General features: G+C 41.1%; 1 protein-coding gene across 1 annotated transcript in view; it reads left to right on the plus strand.

Annotated features, from left to right (window-relative positions):
* KCNMB4 (potassium calcium-activated channel subfamily M regulatory beta subunit 4) overlaps positions 1-20032 on the plus strand; it is a 73260-nt gene that overhangs the window by 12314 nt on the left and 40914 nt on the right. The window contains exon 2 of the mRNA XM_021091986.2: positions 16313-16440. Coding sequence (XP_020947645.2) covers positions 16313-16440 — 128 coding nt within the window. The remainder of the gene's footprint in view (positions 1-16312; positions 16441-20032) is intronic.

Below are 20032 nucleotides of genomic sequence, written 5' to 3' on the forward strand. Positions count from 1 at the left end.
AACCACATGCAAAGGAGTTAAGTTGGATATCTGCTTTACACCCTATACAAAAATTCATTCAGGTTGATGAGAAACCTAAATGTAAGAGCTAAAACTAAAGCTGTTAGAAGAAAACATAGGTGTAAATCTTTATGACTTTGAATTAGGCGCAGTTTCTTAAACATGCCATAAAAAGCACAAGCACCTGAAGGAAGAATAGGTGATTAGACATAATGAAAATTAAAAACATTTGTGTTTTGAAGGATATCATCAAGAAGGTAAAAAGACAATCAGAATGAGAGGGAATATTTGTATATCACATATCTGATATGGGTTAAATATCCAGGATCCATAAAGAAGATTTACAACTCAATAACAATGACAAAAAGATAAATAATCCAGTTTATAAATAGGCAAAAGTTAGGAACAGATATTTTTCCAAGGAATGTATACAAATGGGCAATAAGCACATGAAAATATATTCAACATCATTAGTCATTAGGGAAATGCAAGTCAAAACCACAGTAAGATACCACCTTCAACCCACTAGATGACTATTACAAAATACAAGACAGTAACAAGTTTTGATGAGTGTATGGAGAAATTAGAGCCCTCGTATGTTGTTGGTAAGAATGAAAAAGATATGCAGCCACTTTGGAAAACAATCGACAATTCCTCAAAAAAATTAAACAGAATTACCACCTGACCCAGCAACTCCATTCCTGGATAGATACCCAAGAGAAATGAAAACTTTTACATGACTTATTCTACTACTTATTCATAGTAGTGTTGTTCATAATGGCCAACAGTGGAAATAAATGTCTATTCAACTGATGACAAATAAAATGGGCTGTAGCCATACAAAGACTTTATTTGGCTATAAGAAGGAATGAAATGCTGCTATATGCTACAACATGAAGAAACTTTGAAAAGATGCTAAGTGTGAGAAGTCAGCCACAGAAGATTACATATTATACAAGGCCATTGACATGAAATATTCAGTATAGGGAGAACTATAGGATTGGGAATTATAGCTAAAAGTTAGCTATAGAGTATCTTCTTGGGGGGGGGGTAAAAACATTCTAGAATTAACTGTGGTTGAATGCCCCCATGAGTCTACTTTAAACTGTCAAATTATACACTTTAAAGGGGTGAATTGAGTTATATGTCAATTATATTTCAGTAAAGCTGAAATACTTTACAATATTTTTTAACCAAAAAATAATATTGATGGGAGATTTACTTTGCAAATTTGGCCTTCCAGATAACTTGTAAAGAGGGTAAAACTTCCCTATTATTTGGAAAAATATGTATTTTTAAATGCTAGTTTTCCAAATAAAATGTAGTCACAAAACACCCAAAAATTATTTAGAAAATATTTGATAATAATAAAATATAGATGTAATTAAAATAAAATTAAAATTTTATTTTAATTTTATTTGAATGGAATAATTTTTTTTTCAGCTGCACTATGTGGAAATTCTTGGGCTGGGAATCAGATCCAAGCCAGAGTTGCAGCCTGTGCCACAGCTGCAGCAACACTGGATCCTTAACCCACTGTGCCGGGCTGAAGATCAAACCGGTGCCTCCACAGAGACAAGCCAGATCATTAACCCACTGCACCACAGTGGGAACTCCCATGATGAAATAAGTTTTTAATATACAAAAAATAAACTATGAAAGTACTAAAAATATAGATAAATATTTACATGATTTGAGCAGTGGACAAAGCCTTTCTAAGCATGGTAGTAGGAGCAAAAATTATAAAAGAACAACTGATTTTTTTGATGATATAATAAAAAATTAACATTAAAAAACATTAAAATTGAAAGAAAAATGACAAATTTGGGAGAATATTTGCACCATGGTAGAGAAATGATTCAAAACTCATTATGCAGGAGTTCCCATTGTGGCTTAGTGGGTTAAGGACCTGATGTTGTCTCTGTGAGGATGCAGGTTCAATCACTAGCCTTGCTCAGGGGGTTAAGGATCCCATGTTGCCACAAGCTGTGGAGTAGGTTGCAGATGAGTCTTAGATCCAGTGTTGCCTTGGCTGTGGCATAGGCTGCAGCTGCAGCTCTAATTCAACCCCTAGCCAGGGAACATCCATATGCCGCCAGTGCAGCCATAAAAAGAAGAAAAAAAAAACTCATTATGTGAAGAGCTCTTAGCAATAAATGAACATCTCTTCAGTAGAAGACTAGGTGTGATGGTTAATTTTCTGTGTCAACTTGACTGGGCTAAGGGGTGCCCAGATAGCTGATAAAATATTTCTGTAACGAGAGAAATCTCAGACAAGTTACTTTAAAATAAATAGTCTGGGGAGTTCCGTGGTGGCTCAGAGAGTTAAGGATTCTACATTTTCACTGCTGTGGCTTGGGGTCACTGCTGTGGCACGGGTTGGAACCCTGGCCCAGGAACTTCCACATACCATGGGCGTGGCCATAAACAAACAACAAACAAATAAATGCATGCTCTGTGGCACACGTGGGAAAAGTCTAGATAATACAACTGGGAGGATCAGTGTCTTGAAGAAGAAGCTACCTACTTGAGAAAACCATAGCGTGTCGTACTTTTATACCCAACTCATTCATACCAATTTACGTCACCACACTATTGAAGGAAGGGAAAGCGTCTGCTACGGTCTCAGTTTCTGGAACTATCTCAGGTTTCCCTGACCGTGTTCAGCGCAGAGCTGCACTCCTAGCTGACCTTTAGAAAGCTGCCTGGTATAATGGAAAAGGCTATGGTATTCAAATCAAGGTACCTAGATCTGGATGTAGTCAGGTGCCTCGCCCCTGTCACTCAATCTCTTCATCCTCAGTTTCTGCACAGACTGAGGATTATTGACATATATAAGGTATGTTTATGTGCTAGATAATCTATGGATAAATATGCTCCAAGAAGGTATAATTGATGAATACTCATGGAATAAATAAACCTTGGCATTTCATTTGTAATTACTGGCATTTCATTTGTAATCAAATAAGGAAAATTTCACGCATGAGGGAAGAGTTTAAGAACTTCGTCACAAACTTTGTCATATTGAAGCAACAGCATAGTTTCTGGTATCTCTCTTTCCAGCTCTTCATCCCTTAATCTTCACAGCTGGTGGGAAAATATCTACTTGCACAAATCTTCTGGAGGCTGCATTATTTTATTTTATTTATTTTTATTTTTTGCATTATTTTAAAATATCTGTAGAATCATTAGTTCACCAGATGTATATGGAGGCTCTACATATGGCAGGCACTGTTGTAGGTTCGGGGATGCAGTGGTGGCGGAGATCTCTGCCAGGTGGGAGCTTACCCTCTGGTGCAGTTGTTGGAGGACTTCACACAGTTCTTGGAGTGAGGGGTGGTGCATTTACTACTTGGATGTGTGGTTGCATCAACTTCTTCCATCTGTTGATCTTTCTTTCATCCAGTTTGATCTCCCAGGCCCATGTGAAGTATGGAGTGTTATCTTTTGGTTGATAAACACCTTGCCCTTCAGTGTTTTTCAACTGAGACTTGCTTGATTTTGCAGAGCCACTGGGTGGAAAATTAAGAACACAAATGTATGGCATTAAAAGTTTGCAGAGCTTCAAAATTCCCATTGGAGATATGTTGAGCATTTTCAAGAAAGGCAGATTTTTTTTTCCGGAAAGATTAAGTACAGATATGAATCTTCAGTAAGTTTAGATACCAAAGAAACATTCTTCAAAAACACAAAATTAGAAACAAGGAATGAGGAAATTACTGCAAATATAGGAAAAGTTAAAATATACTTCAAGAGAATACTTTGATGTAATTCTCTGCCAGTAAATTTTTGTTTTTCCTAGTATTTATTTACCTCCATGTTTCTAAACAATAGGCTCTCTGGTGTGTGTATTTCAGACACACTTGCCTGCTTATGGTGGAATCTGAGGAGCTAGCTTTCTTTTCTTTCTTTCTTTTTTGTCTTTTTTTTTTTTTTGTCTTTTTAGGGCTGCACCTACGGCACAGGGAGGTTCCCAGGCTAGGGTTCTAATCGGAGTTGTAGCCGCCAGCCTACACCACAGCCACAGCCACAGACGCACCAGATCCAAGCCACGTCTGTGACCTACATCACAGCTCACAGCAACACCGGATCCTTAACCCACTGAGCGAGGCCAGGGATCGAACCCTCAACCTCATGGTTCCTAGTCGGATTTGTTTCCACTGTGCCACAACAGGAACTCCTGAGTTAGCTTTCTTACACTATCCCATTCCGTCTCATTTTTCCTCCCTTCATCCTTTAAATATCATAATTTGGGGCTAAATTAACATTGAGTGCTTAACTTATTTTAACTATGTATTCATTTTCCTTTTTATTTTACAACTTTTTCATTTTCCTTGAGCTGATAATCATCCCCTCAATATTTTCTCACTTCCTTATGTACCTTTCTCTTACTTTTCCAAAATTCTCTCAACAGAATTGTAGAAGTCCTTTGTAGTACACTGTTTTTCATATAGCTACTCATAATAAGTAACTGTTTTGTTGCATTCGTTTCTCTTTGAAAAATACTTTCCCTTCCTGAACTTCTTCCACCTAGTGCCCCCAACCACACTGATTACACCTTAGATCTGCCTCCGTCTCCACTGTTACACACTCTGTTTCCTTGACCCCATGCCTTCCTCTTTATACCTTTGCTTTGGGGAGGACATCCTCAAGCAGCTTCCTGAGAAAGGGTGTAAGGGAAATAGAACTTTTAGCTCTTACATACTAGTCAGAGTTCTGTTTCTGAGGCTTTAATATACGCTAATCAGTTTACTGGAAATGCAGTGTATTTTTTTTTTTTCTGATATAGTGCCCATAAATCAATGGAGGTCTGTACCTCTAGTGTCATTCCTTTCAAGAGAAGTAAACAATCTCAAAGTTTTGCTTGACTGAACTCAAATTTTTTCATCCATGGAAACTGGTCATAGGTCTCGGGCACTCCCTAGCATACTGCAGAGCACTCCAGAGGTATGGATGTCTTAGTTTGAGAAAAGTAAGCCCAGATTAACAACCATACATTAGGAGAAGTTGGGGAAGGCCACAGAACAAAAGAGAAGGTGCGCTGGGAATGGAGCCACTTTCTTACGAATCTTGTTAGCCTACAGCACCTGCTTTAGCCCTGAAAACCCCACCTCTATGTCTTAGTGGTTCGAATAGCCTGGCAAACAGTGGTTAACATGGTGACTTGATGTCCCAGGTCCAGGCATTTGGTAATAAACTAAGAGCTTCTCAAAAGGAGTATAGTTATTTGTCAAAGAAAGCATGGGTTTGATTTAGGCGATCAGAACTCGCTACAGGCTCCACGTGTCTCTCCAGTCTGGCACAGACTCCTTGGAGACCATCAGAGGCCCTGGGCCACAGAAGTCAATCCAGAGAGCTTTCTGTAGCTTCGAGTAGCTGGAGTAGGTTTTCCTGCTCTGGCTGCCACTGAAAGCTGCTGAGTTTATGAGTAACTCAGTCAGGAGTGAGAGGAGCAATCCCCTAGATATGCAATTGGTTTACTCTATGGGGAAGGAGGAGGAGGTTTTAGCCATCTGTGATAATAGACTTCTCTCCATGGATAAGGGGGGTCAAGGTATTAGGAATTAGGACCAGTGTGCAGCATGAGTATTGCGTCTGTACAGTCAGAATCTCCACTGCAACAGGGTGCGTGGGCTCATGTGACACCAGCTTGGGTGAAAACTCCATTTTATCCTGACCTCATGAACTCATGCTCTGAGCACAGTCATACTTAGTATTCCCAGGGATTAGGGTTAGCAGAGAGCCAGTGTCCAATGGTACTCTAAATATCGCCCTTCCCCACTGCACAGCTACTCCTGGGAATGTCTGTGTGTTCTCTGGGGAAAGGGTCGGAGAGGATTTTTAGTAGGTAGGCATTACTTGAGGGATTGCCATAGGTCCTTTTCAAGAATAAGCAGCCTCCCCCTCATCCCAGTGAATTGAATTAGGGGTCCTGTCTTACATCACGGTGACTCACTGGACTCCATTTCCTCAAACCTCACATTTTTCCAGATGTGTAGATCATGGAGAACCTTAAAGGATTTCCACCTTTTTAGTCCCAGGGGTTCTGTGATCTCTTAGCCACTTTCAAAGATGATCATGTAGATCAAATGATTTTTATTATGCTTACAAATTCTGCAGGTCATAAATATAGACAGGGCACCCTGGGGACAGTTCATCTCTGTCCCATGATGTCTGAGGTCCCCGTGGGATACCCAAAGACTGGGGTTTAGAATCATCTGAAGGCCTCATTTACTCACTTTTCAGGGAGTGGATGTTGGCTGTTGATTGGGCCTTGGTTCCTCTTCACACAGGCCTTTCTGTGTGATCTCTTTGCATGGGCTCCTTTGTGCTTCCTCATAGCATAGCGTCAGAATTTCAAGGGCCGACATCCCCAGGAGGGAGATGCAGGCAGAAGCTATGTCACTTTTTCTGATTTAGTTTTGGAAGTCACATAGCATCCCTTCTTCTGTAATCACAGGCTCATCCGTATTCTAGGGAAGGGAAACCCACACCCCTGAATAGGGGAGTGTCAACTTCGTATTGTAAGAGCACGTATAATGGGATAGACATTGGTGCAGCCATCTTTAGAAAACACATTCTGCCACAAATAGGAAGCATCAATTTTTCATCACCATCATCTATCAATACTGGTTCTAAGGGACTTATCATGGATAGGGCTTGTTGGTCTCATTCATGTAGAAGTGATGGCTGTAATGTTTCATCACACACACACACACCCTGAATTTGTGTACCTTGTACACAAACAATGCCACCGACTAGATATATCTGAAGGCATGCATGAGCATTTAAGATGTTGTATTTCATTTCATTGTTCTATATGGTCATAAGAGGATTGGCCACTTCCTCAAGGATTTTAATTATCATCGTAAGTCACTGAACAAATTTTTACATGTACTGCCATGCTTTTTGTAAATAATAATTACTGAGCTTCTTCCAGGTTAAAAAATGTATTGCTTTGGTCTGACTTCTCCTCTTTAGATTCGACCTCTGTTTTTGGTAAAGGCACTGTATTTTTATTTTCCAACTCTAGAGCTGAAGGAACTATTTTCTCTTGAAAGTGGAATGTTGTTCCAAACTTTTCTCAGTTTTAATAATATCACCAACTTTAGCAGTCTGATTGAATCCAGAAGTGAAATGAATATTGTTAAATTACAAAAATGTAGATATGGTATCAACACACAATAATAAATTCCAACTAAAGGAGCAGTTGGGGGGGGGAATACTCTGCGGGAGGTAGCGAGCAATTTTTCACAGAAGCATGTAAGGAAAGAGGAACAATTTTTCATGAATAGTAGTTCAGACAGTGTGGGCATTTTCCAGTGCCATCTCCCAAGCCCTCTGTCCTTCAGGTACATTAGATGATTCAGTCTTTCTGGAACATCCATACCCAAAGTCTTTGATATCCCATTTCTCCTTCTTGGAATGTCACCTTCCCAACCCATTCTCTGAGAAGGAAATTCAATCTTAAAGACACAATGGTGTCATCTCTCTTGTGAAGCTTTCTCTCATACCCCCAAAGCCAAAATCCCCTCTTCCTCTTTTTTAGTCACACAGCACACTGTGAATATGCTATGACTACTATACTACACGTTCCAGGGAAGGGAGGAAGAAGAGGGATAGGAGTAACATCTAATCTTGGTATCCTGTCCAGTACTCAGCAATTCAGAATGATTTATTGCATAAATTATCAATTCCCCAAATCTGTCATTCCCAGGCATAAAGGAAGCTGTTAAAAATGCAGGTTCCTGGAGTTCCCATTGTGGCTGAGCGGGTTACGAACCTGGCTAGTATCCATGAGGATACAGATCCGATCCCTGGCCTCGCTCAGTGGGCTGAGGATCTGGTGCTGCCTTGAGCTGTGGTGTAGGTCGCAGATGTGGCTCGGATCCTGCGTTGCTATGTCTGTGGTGTATGTTGGCAGCTGCAGCTCCATTTCAACCCCTAGCCTGGGAACTTACATGTGCTGTGGGTATGGCCCTAAAAAGACCAAAAAGGAAAAAAAAAAGTGCAGGTTCCTAGTCCTACTGAATCAGACTCTGAGGAGCATGGGTCTTCTTGACCATCAGTCCAGTGGTTTGTGAAACATAGATTCTGTACCTGCCCAGCCTGCTGTCTCTGAAGAGCTCATTTTAGCGTCTCCGTTCTTAGCCTTACTGTTCTCATTTTCTTTTATTAGAAAAAAAAATTTATTTATTTATTTGGCCACACCCACGCATGCAGAAGTTCCTGAGACAGGGATCAAATATGTACCACGGCAGTGACCTAAGCTGCAGTAGTGGCAGGTGGATCCCTAACCACTAGACCACCAGAGAACTCATAAATTTATCTTATTGAAGTATAGTTGACTTACAATGTTGTATTAATTTCCATGATACAGCAAAGTGAATCAAATGTACAGATATATATATATACATGCTTCTTCATATTCTTTTCCACTTTGGCTTATTACAGGATATTGAATATAGTTCTTTGTGCTGTACAGTAGAACCCTGTTTATCCATTCTATATATAATAGCTTACATCTGCTAACCCCAGCCTCCCACAAACCCTCCCCTTTGGAACCACAAGTCTGTTCTCTATATCTGTGTGTGTTTCATTTGTGTCGTGTTTTAGATTCCACATATAAGTGATATCATATAGTATTTGTCTTCCTCTTTCTTAAGTAAGTATGATAATCCCTAAGTAGTATGATAATCCCTAGGTCCATCCATGTTGCTGCATTTGGCATTTTTTCATTCTTTTTTAGGGCCGAGTAGATTTTGCACATTTTCTGAGCCATTTAGACCTTCAGATTCTTTGGTAAGATTATTTTCATTTAGCTTTCAGACATGGTTGTAACACTCTGGAACCACCTGCCCTAGAATTTAATTTTTAGCTGATGTATAATTTCATATATGTTCAATTAACCTACATTCATAAGGAATGTGTGCATCTGTGTGTGTGCATTTGCACACAATGAATGAAATCTTGAGGCATGTGAAATACTGTGGGGTTTATAAATGACTCAGTTATACTTTTTCTCCCACAGTGTTTTTCTGATTATATATTGTCAGAAATGTCATTAAAGTTACAAATCAGGAGGCGTTCCCATTGTGGCTCAGCGGTTAAAAAATCCGACTAGAAACCATGAGGTTGCGGGTTCAATCCTTGGCGTCACTCGCTCAGTGGGTTAAGGATCTGGTGTTGCCAAGAGCTGTAGTATAGGTCACAGACGAAGCGCGAATCCTGTGTTGCTGTGGCTCTGGTGTAGGCTGCGGCTACAGCTCCGATTCGACCCCTGGCCTAGCAACCTCCGTATGCTGCAGGCACAGCCCTAAAAAGACAAAAAAAAAAAAAAAAAAAAAAGGTTACAAATCATAGCTGACACAGAAATGTCTTACGGGATTTCAGAAAATGGGGAACTATGGTATAAAATATAATTAAACCTCTGTTCTAATATATAATGTTTTAAGAATTCACTTCCTTTTTCTTGTCTTTTTTTTGCTTTTGTCTTTTCTAGGGCTGCACCCAAGACATGTGGAGGTTCCAGGCTAGGGGTCTAATCGGAACTGTAGCCGCTGGCCTGCAACCATAGCCACAGCAAGGCAGGATCCGAGCCGCATCTGCATCCTACACCACAGCTCATAGCAATGCCGGATCCTTAACCTGCTGAGCGAGGCCTGGTATTGAACCTACAACCTCATGGTTCCTAGTCAGATTTGTTAACCACTGAGCCATGACGGGAACTCCAAGAATTCATTTTCTAACCAAATTTATTTTGGAAATTATTTAACTTGTTAAACCCATTCCAGTTAATGCCTCTCAATGCTATCCTTCCTAACCAAGTCAAGAAAGAAGCTGGAACCAAACAAGTTTCTTCATTTCTCTTTCTTAGATAATGTCTAACATAGAACTTAGTCCCCAGTCTTTAGTTAAATGGACCACATGTTCTGTGCAGTGGTTTTTTTTTGTTTTTTTTTTAAGTGATTCAGTATAAAGAAGAAAGTGAATTTTGCCTCCTCTGCCCACATGATTGAAATGCAACCCTCAAGACACTCATCACAAAGGACTCACTCAAGAAGTGTTCTATTAAAATATCAATTCATTGCAGTAAGCTGAAAAAGAATGCTGTTACAAGTCTTGCTAAGTTCTAAAATAAGCTAATGGAAAATAAGTGATAATGGATTATGTAATGAAATATTTCACGTCAAGCAATGATAGTGTCTTCCCCTAATTAACTCACTGGAAGTCTTTATGTTAATATACTCAGAACAAGAGTTCCCGTCATGGCTCAGTGGTTAATGAATCCGACTAGGAACCATGAGGTTGCGGGTTCGATCCCTGACCTTGCTCAGTGGGTTAAGGATCCGGCGTTGCCATGAGCTGTGGTGTAGGTCACAGATGCAGCTCAGATCTGGCTCTGACGTAGGCCGGTGGCTACAGCTCCAATTAGACCCCTAGCCTGGGAACCTCCATATGCCACAGGAGTGGCCCTAGAAAAGGCAAAAAGACCAAAAAAAAAAAAAATCTATATATATATATATTTAGAACAATTCACTTGATTCCATCAACTTTCTTCATGCATGCAAAAGTCAAATTTTCTCTTAAAAGGTAGGCATTAAGCAAATATATTTTATCGCATGCCTCTTTTTTCCCTGACTTTTTAAAGAAAGTGATATCATGCAAGTTTAGGCAGCAAATGACGCAGACTCTAGTGAAGGTTATTTGGGTGATAATGATATTAGATGTGGGGAGATGCTGCCTTTGCAAATGAAAAACAAGAAAGGTCAGAACTGTATGAAGACATTTCTCCAAGGCAGTGCTCATTGTCCTCCATGACCAAAGACATTGTGTCTGTCACCTAAGTGAAAATACATCTGTGGCACCGAAAACCAACCCTGAAGCCAAATTGAAACAGGAGGGAACAAGCAAAAGCTTCAGTGCATTTCTCTGAGGATGTACCAGGAAAACAAAGGGCTGCAACAGATGGCCTGAGCTCATCAGTCCTCAGGAGGATCACACCAATTCCATTCCCAAAGAGACGTTATCCTAGTTCCCCCAGAGAGGGGTGCAGAAGTCAGGACATCTCCCTTACCACAAGGTTAGGTGGCTCCAAAGACAGAAAACTGGGAAGCTCTGAAGGGAGGCAGCATGGGGCAATGGTTAAGAATCCTCTGCAGTTTGAATCCCAGCTATTCCATTTGCCCTCATAGCCTAAGGAAAGTTTTCTTAAACCCCTCTGTCCTTCAGTTTCCTTATCTGTAAAATGGGGGTGATTATGATATTTGCTCATTTGAATTATTATTTTTTTATTTTAATTTTATTTTTTTTGTCTTTTTGCCTTTTCTAGGCCCACTTCCTGCAGCATATGGAGGTTCCCAGGCTAGGGGTCTAATCGGAGCTGTAGCCACTGGTCTACGCCAGAGCCAGCAATGTGGGATCCGAGCCGCATCTGCAACCTACACCACAGCTCACGGCAATGCCAGATCCTTAACCCACTGAGCGAGGCCAGGGATCGAAGTGCTCATTTGAATTAAATGTGATTTGAATTAATGAGATGTTTGACATACAGTCAGTAAATGTTAGCCACGGTGATGATAGTAACATGATGACGACATGACATATGTTTTATCTGTGCCCCTCCCACAAAGGAGACATTCATGGAGGAGCTGTTACGGTGCCTGGAAAATCCATTGGGCTTGAACAACCTAAAAAGGAAAGTCTCCAAGACTGATTTTCAAATTCTTTTTTCTAGAACACTGTTTTGAATTTTCATTTTTAGCTTATTGTAACATTCTAACAATCTACACTAATCCACTCAGTAAAATTGAGAAGGAATCTAGGGAGAATCTGAGTTAGGCCTCACAGAAATTTTAAAGCCAAACTAAATGGACAATCAAGATATAACAAAATAAACAGTAGTGGTTTTTAAGAGCCTAAAGTTTTGCCTTTTAGCATCCCCCCCGCCACCAGGCAATGTGAGCTTCAGAAGTTGCCGGAGTATTGTAAACTCATTATTTAATCTATGATTCTCTTTGGAAAAAATGCAGTCCTTGGAAAAAATACTTGAATTTCGATCACAGGTTATTTCCCCCAGTGTGAAAGAGTACTTTTCTTCCAAAAATCCATCCCTGCTAGCTCAAAGTTTCCTAAAGGCAAGAAACATTTCTTTTATCCCACATAAAATCACAACATACCTAATACAAAACTTTATACACTGAATAAAGGTTTTTGTCTGACTTTTTCAAATACATGTAGCTGTGATTCTCCTGCTCAGGTCATAGGGTTGACATTCAATGGGAATTTCTTTTAAATCCATTTCTCCCCTCTAAACTGAATAAATAGTAAAGAGCTCAAACTGAGTTAACTTGCAACATTTTAAAACCTGCTTTAGTTACATTTTGGTTGTTATTCCCTGAAAGGTTTAGTATACCTCTGTGTTGAGTATGCCCATTGCAAAAAGAGCTCTGAGGAATTTTTTGGGCTTCACACTTCACAGCTTCTGCCTTCAAATCTAGAAATTTCTCCTTCCTACACAAAGCACACTGTTTGGAACCTTATAAACTGGTTGACCATGTGTAGAAAAAGAATTTTTAATCGAAGGAAAGGAAATGGAAGTTCCCATTGTGGCTCAGTGGAAACAAATCTGACTAGCATACATGAGGACACAGGTTCGATCCCTGGCCTTGCTCAGTGGGTTAAAGATCTGGTGTTGCCGTGAGCTGTGGTGTAGGTTGCAGATTTGGCTCTGATCTGGCATTGCTGTGGTGTAGGCCGGCGGCTGCAGCTCTGATTCGACCCCTACCCTTGGGACTTTCATATGCCATGGGTGCAGCCCTAAAAAAAAAAAAAAAAAAAAAAAAGAAGGAAAGGAAATGCCCAGCACACTGAAGGAAATTAGCAATTGGAAAATCTGAGGCCCTTATGAACATGTTCCTAATGCAAAATACAGGTCCCCAAGTAAAGACGGACCACACCAGTCCTTCTAGCTGGCTGGAATGCTGGCTGGGCCAGGCTTCCAGCCACCTCCCCAGTGGGCAAGAGCTCTTCTGTGAAATATATTGCAACAGTGTTTATAGCCCTGCCTTCTGCTGCGTCTTTTCTTGCTGTATCTCCAAGAAGAGAATCATAAAGAGGTAGTGCTAGAAGTTATTTGAAAGATTTAACAGATTTGAAAAAATGGAGTTCCCATTGTGGCTCCAGCAGAAACAAATCTGACTAGCATCCATGAGGATGCAAGTTCAATCCCTGGCCTTGCTCAGTGGGTTAAGGATTCGGCATTACCGTGAGCTGTGGTGTAGGTGACAGGCTTGGCTTGGATCCCAAGTTGCTGTGGCTGTGGTGTAGGCCAGTGGCTACAGCTCTTATTCGACCCTTAGCCTGGGAACCTCCATATGCCATGGGTGGGGTCCTAAAAATACAAAAAAAAAACAAAAAGCAAGCAAACAAACAAACAGATAAGAAAAAATGAAATCTAGAAAAAGGAAGTAATTTACTGAAGGTCAAACATGTAACAAATAATAGGACTGGAGCCCTATCTAATGGTCTCCACTGCTTCTAAGCCCAACTACTGCTTTTTTTTTTTTTTTTTTTTGCCTTTTTGCCTTTTTGCCATTTCTTGGGCCACTCCCACGGCATATTGAGGTTCCCAGGCTAGGGGTTGAATTGGAGCTGTAGCCACTGGCCTACACCAGAGCCACAGCAACTTGGGATCTGAGCTGCATCTGTGACCTACACCACAGCTCACGGCAACGCCAGATCCTTAACCCGCTGAGCAAGGCCAGGGATTGAACCCATAACCTCATGGTTCCTAGTTGAATTCGTTAACCACTGAGCCACGATGGGAACTCCCCAACTACTGCTTTGAAAGAACTCAGAAATTCATAATTTCACAGAATTTTTTGGCTTTATATCATTGTTATTAGTAGAAGCGAAGCTATATATGCAGAGGATAAGAGTGCAGTGATTCAATATTTGCACAACATGTTGTGAATTTGTTACATATAATAGAAAATGTCCAAATTTACTAAAATTTAAAATGTGCTTTTTTTTTTTTGAACTAGCTATTTACTTATATATATATAATGATGTTTACTTTTTTCATTATAGCTAGTTTACAGTGTTCTGTCAATTTTCTACTGTACAGCTTGGTAACCCAGTTACACATACATGTATACATTCTTTTTTCTCACATTATCATGCTCCATCATAAGTGACTAGACATAGTTCCCAGTGCTACACAGCAGGATCTCACTGCTAATTCATTCCAAAAGCAATAGTTTACATTTGTTAACCCCAAGCTCCCAATCCATCCTGTTCCCTTCCCCTCCCCCTTGGCAACCACAAGTTTATTTTCCAAGTCCATAAGTTTCTTTTCTGTGGAAAGGTTCATTTGTGCCATATATTAGATTCCAGATAAAAGTGATATCATATGGTATTTGTCTTTCTCTTTCTGACTTACCTCACTCATTATGAGTCTCTAGTTCCATCCATGTTGCTGCAAATGGCATTATTTTGTTTTCTTTTATAGCTGAGTAGTGTTCCATTGTGTATATGTACCACATTGAACTAGCTTTTTGTTTTGGTTTTGGGGTGGGGTTTTTTGGCCACACCTGTGGCATGTGGAAGTTCTCAAGCCAAGGATCAATAAATGTGCTTGTTTTTAAAATGTTTAACCACTGTGAAGAAAGCTCCATCATCTTGAATAAAAACGTATCTCTGTGTGTTATTTTTAATTAATTCTATGAACATTTCTGAAACTTCAGTGTTACCAGGTATAGTCCTAAGTGTAAAGTTACAGAAGAGAAAAATAGCCCTCGTCCCAACTTGCCCTCAAACTGGGGAGGCGGACGTAAAACAGACTAGCGCGCTACTGAGTGAGTCTAGCTGCAGTAGTTTCAGGTGGAACATCTGTGGCAGCGCAAATAAGGGGGACTTAACTGTAGAGGATGAAAGAGAAGGCTCCCCCAAACAGATGCGAAGAACTGCAACTTGAAAGAAGGGGGCTGAGGCACTGCAAGGAGAGAGAGCCGCATGTGCCAGGCGGACAGGTGTGATAGCACATGGCAGACTTGGGAACAAGTGCTTCTTCTGTGCAACTGCATGCCAGCTTCAAATGAGGATGGGGACAGGCAGAGGCGAGATCATGGAGAACTTTGTACATAGTACTCAAAAGTTTGTATTTTACCAGAAGATGGTGAGAAGGTATTGACAAAATATATGCTCTAAAATAATGCGGCTCAAATGATGCTGTAAAGATAATGGATTTTTTCTTGTTTGCTAATACTGAAACACCTTGGTTAAACATCTGAGAGCAGAATGAGATGAAGCACCAGACTCTAGTTCCAGTTGTAGAGCTGAAGAAATATCAGCTCTTAGGAGGTCCCATCATGGCTCAGTGGTTAACGAATCCGACTAAGAACCATGAGGTTGTGGGTTCAATCCCTAGCCTTGCTCGGTGGGTTAAGGATCCGGCGTTGCCATGAGCTGTGGTGTAGGCCGCAGACACGGCTTGGATCCCTTGTTGCTGTGGCTTTGGCTTAGGCTGGTGGCTACAGCTCTGATTAGACCCCTAGCCTGGGAACCTCCATATTCCCGGGAGCGGTGCCAGAAAAGGCAAAAAGACAAAAAAAAAGGCAAAAAGACAAAAAGACAAAAAAAAAAAAAAAAAAAAAAAAAAGGTAAAAAGACAGTTAACAAACCCGGCTAGGATCCATGAGGATGCAGGTTCAATCCCTGGGCTTGCCCATTGGGTTAAGGATCCGGCGTTGCTGTGGCTGTGGTGTAGGCTGGCAGCTGTAGCTCTGATTGGACCCCTAGCCTGGGAACCTCCAAATGCCACAGGTGAGGCCCTAAAAAGCAAGCAAGAAAACTGGAGTTTCAGTGGTTGAGAGCAATATCTGAGCAGAGCTACATGCTTTATTTGTTAATTAATAGTAGGAGAGGAAAATATCAAGGTCCATTAGAAATTGAGGATGAAAACGACCTTTTGTGTTGCTTCCCTTTGTTGATGGACAGGCCCTCAAAGACAGAGTATATTATGCTTTCGGTTTGCTTATAGGTTGTAACTAATTGTTTATAAAGTATCTTTAGACTATAATGACTGAAAGTTATTTGGGGCCTATTTTTTTGTTATTGGAATACTTTCTGTAATTGCGCCAAATTAGAAATCTGAAATAGCTTAGCAATTTCAATTTGGTTAAATTAGAAATTAAGTAGGTCAGAATTAGATTTCCTATCAGCATAATGCCATCTCTCTATTAAAAAAAAAGGACTGTATTTCAATGTTCTGTAGAATAATAGGTTTACTTTCTGTGTTCTATTTTGTTAGTGCTCCTATATCCCTCCCTGTAAGAGAGAAAATCAGAAGAACTTGGAAAGTGTCATGAATTGGCAACAGTACTGGAAAGATGAGATTGGTTCCCAGCCATTTACTTGCTATTTTAATCAATTTCAAAGGTAAGCCAATGTTTACATGTGCATATTAAAGCTGTTTGTAGCCTCCGTAGGTGTTGTATTAGTAAATCATAGATTGTGCACGCTTGACAAAGTATCTGAGATGGAGATGGTCTCGCTCTTTCTGGCATCAAGTTGGAGAAGCCCCTCCTTGCTCTACAAGATGGGAGGCATGTCGAGAATCTGTGGCCAAAAAAAAGAACTTGTGCCATAGAGTTTACCCTCTGGCTCCACTAAGAAAGTGCCTTTAGGTAGGAACATTGTACACTGGAAATGTTCCCTGAGAATTGGCGATTAATGCAATGGACAATATGCAGATTGATCAGCATTTTGGAAGACATCAAATCTTACCGTTTTTTCCCCTTTGTGTCCTGATGAAGTGTCCATGAAAGGAGTTCACACCATGAAAACTGTAATTGACTTAAAACTCAAGTCATGCCACATAGCAGTGGCTCCCTGCACCAGGATATTTCAGTGCCACCCAGATTGTTCACAGTAATTTGTTCATCAAGCATTTATCCAGTATTCTCAACTGCTTGCTGTTCCGCAGTTCTGTCTGACTTTCTCTTCCTCCCATAGCCCCTCTCTTAGTGAATGGTACTGTCGTCCACTCATTTACCTAGTCCAGAAACTTGGACTAATTCTTAGCTCACTTTTCTCCTTGACACTTCATAATCTATATGCACCATCCCATTAATTTCATGCCTGCATTAACTCCTCTCTGCCTTCCCTTGCCCCTGTTTTTGTTCAGATTCACACTGTTGCTCAGCCCTATTAGCATAACAGTCCTTTAACCAGTTCTTCTACCCTTGCCCTGCACCCCAATCCCTGTCCAAAGTATTCTGCACATCACTGCCAAAGCGATCTTTCTAAAACATGAGTCCGATCAGGTTACTCCTCATAGTCTTCAGAGTAAAGTCCAAACATCTTGGCATGGCCTGTGTATCCAGTATCTGTTGTTGTGTAACAAACCACCCTAAACCTAGTCGCCTTCTGCAACAGTGATTTCTTATTTTTAATGATTCTGTGGGTTGGCTAGGAGATTCATCTGCTGGTCCTTCCTGGGCTCAGGTGCAGTCAGATGATGGGGGGACTTGCCACGTGGTCCACGGTGGCCTCCTCCCTCATGCCCAGCACATGGTGCCAGCTCAGCTGAAGCGCACTCCTTCCTCTTCCACCTGGCCTCTCATCCCCCAGCAGGCAGGACTGCCTTCCTCACAATACGGCAGCCTCAGGAGAGCACGTAAAGAGAGCCAGACCTTGTCTCTGGAGCTCACGTAACATCCCTTTGGACATGTTCTACCAGTCAGAGCAAATCATGAGGCTGATCAGATTCACAGGAGGTTGAAATAGACTCGGCTTCCTGCCAGAAGAAGCCACAAAGGTTTTGTGGCCACATTTCATCCAGTTCACAGCATACAAGCCTCCTCAAGCTCCCACCCCAGATGCCCTCCTCTCCAGCTTTATCTCCATGCTTATAGTCTGTTCAATAGCCACTCTTATCCATATGAAGTTCCAAGAATATCTTATATGTTTATTGCCATGTGTTTTAATTTGCTTCTCCTGCTTCTTGACTGCCTTGTTCTGCCTTCGCCTCTGATATTACCATCTCTGGATGGCTTCCCTTGATCTTCAAGTTTGATTTATTTGTATACCACTTAGGATGCCATCTGCTGCAGGACAACAGAAAACTGACTCAAAGTAGCATAATAATTCAGAAATTGATTATTTCATGCATTCAAGAATGCACAGGTGGACCAGTAGTAGGGTAGTTTGATACAGTGCCTTAACATCATTAAGAATGCTGTTCCTTTCTACATCTCAGTTTTACCTCTGGGTGGCTCCCCTCATGGATACAATATGGTGGCTGTGGTTCCAGATGTCATAGCCAGGCACAGCAATATCCAAAGGCAGAAAGCAACCTATCCCTCCTGGTATGGAGTTCCCATCGTGGCTCAGTGGTTAACGAATCCGACCAGGAACCATGAAGTTTCGGGTTCAATCCCTGGCCTTGCTCAGTGGGTTAAGGATCTGGCATTGTTGTGAGCTGTGGTGTAGGTTGCAGACGCAGCTCAGATCTGCATTGCCGTGGCTCTGGCATAGGCCAGTGGCTACAGCTCTGATTGGACCCCTAGCCTGGGAACCTCCATATGCCACGGGAGCAGCTCAAGATAAGGCAAAAAGACAAAAAAAAAAAAAAAAAGACAGCGACCTATCCCTCCTGGTATATTTTTCTTGAGGTTAGGAAACCTTTTCCCAACTTCCCATAGCCAGCCTCTCAGGTATCCTTGTTTAGAAAAAGTTTCCTTGTTTGCATCTAAATCTCACAAGAAAGAGCAATCAGAAGCTGTCTCTGAGATCAGAATAAGGCAGTGTCCCCGAAGTCATGCGGAGGGAGGTTGTATAGAAGGGGAACAGAATTTGTGTAACAACCAAAAGGGCCATCAGCTACAAGGTGTATCTCCCATGATCTACACAGAGCTCTCTCCCAGAGGTTTGCAACCCTCACTGTCATAACTGTACCAGAAGAGCTTTTAAAAAAACACATCACAGGAGTTTCCGTTGTGACTCAGTGGAAACGAACCCAACTAGTATCCATGAGAATGCGGGTTTGATCCCTGGCCTTGCTCAGTGGGTTAAGGATCTGGCGTTGCTGTGACCTGCAGCATAGGTTGCAGATGCGGCTTGGATCTGGCATTTTTGTGGCTGTGGTGTAGGCTGGCAGCTGCAGCTCTAATTCAACCCCTAGCTTGGGAACTTTCATATGCCACACCTGCAGCCCTAAAAAATACACACATATATAATATAAATTATACACACACACACACATATATAATATAAATTTAAAAAAATATATATAAATTCAGTTAGAATCATTGGTGGATCAACCTAGGCATTAGCATTAAAAAATGGATTTAACAAATTGATTCCAGGGATTCTAATATACAACCAAGATCAAGAACCACTGTGCTGTGCTCTAACCTGTCACCATATACTGGACTTATTTGTATGCCCATCTTCCCAACCAAACTGTCTACTGGTTCATGGCGTGGGCTGACTCTGCTTTGGCTCTGTATCCCTAGCACTGAGCACGAAGCCTGGTTCTCAGTTTAAAAATATGTGGTGAATGACTGAATCAATGAATGCATTGTGCCAGAATAATAAGGGTTCTGTGCTTCCAAGGAATTACTTTATTGGGAGAAAGAGAGGCTTATGCAGATGACTTCATCAGCTAGAAATGAAAGGGAGGAAAGCCTTAAAGATGGGGTGGCTGCAATAAAGAAACCAAGCTTGACAATGTCAGTTACATTAGGTATATCAGTTATATAATAAGGAGTGGTGAGTTTCTAAGCTGGAAAAGTTGGTTGGAGTTAGATCTCTAAAGGGTCATGAATACCATACTAAGGAGGTGGTATGGGCAGAGAAAATTTGTGAAAAGTTTTTTCTTTCTTTCTTTTTTTAACTAAAGCCTGACACAAGCAGATCTCAGATTTAGAAAGTAACTGGTGTGAGAGTTGGAGAAGAAAGATGAGTGAAAGGCAAGGAGCTCCAGCTCAGAGATGGGGGGAGTACGGAGAGTACTGAGTGGGTGAAA

The sequence above is a fragment of the Sus scrofa genome, chromosome 5, assembly GCF_054392235.1.
Source record: "Sus scrofa isolate SSC_HxYL_T2T_F1_AM1 chromosome 5, Sscrofa_HxYL_maternal_Yorkshire_Landrace_v2.0, whole genome shotgun sequence".
NCBI lineage: Eukaryota > Metazoa > Chordata > Mammalia > Artiodactyla > Suidae > Sus > Sus scrofa.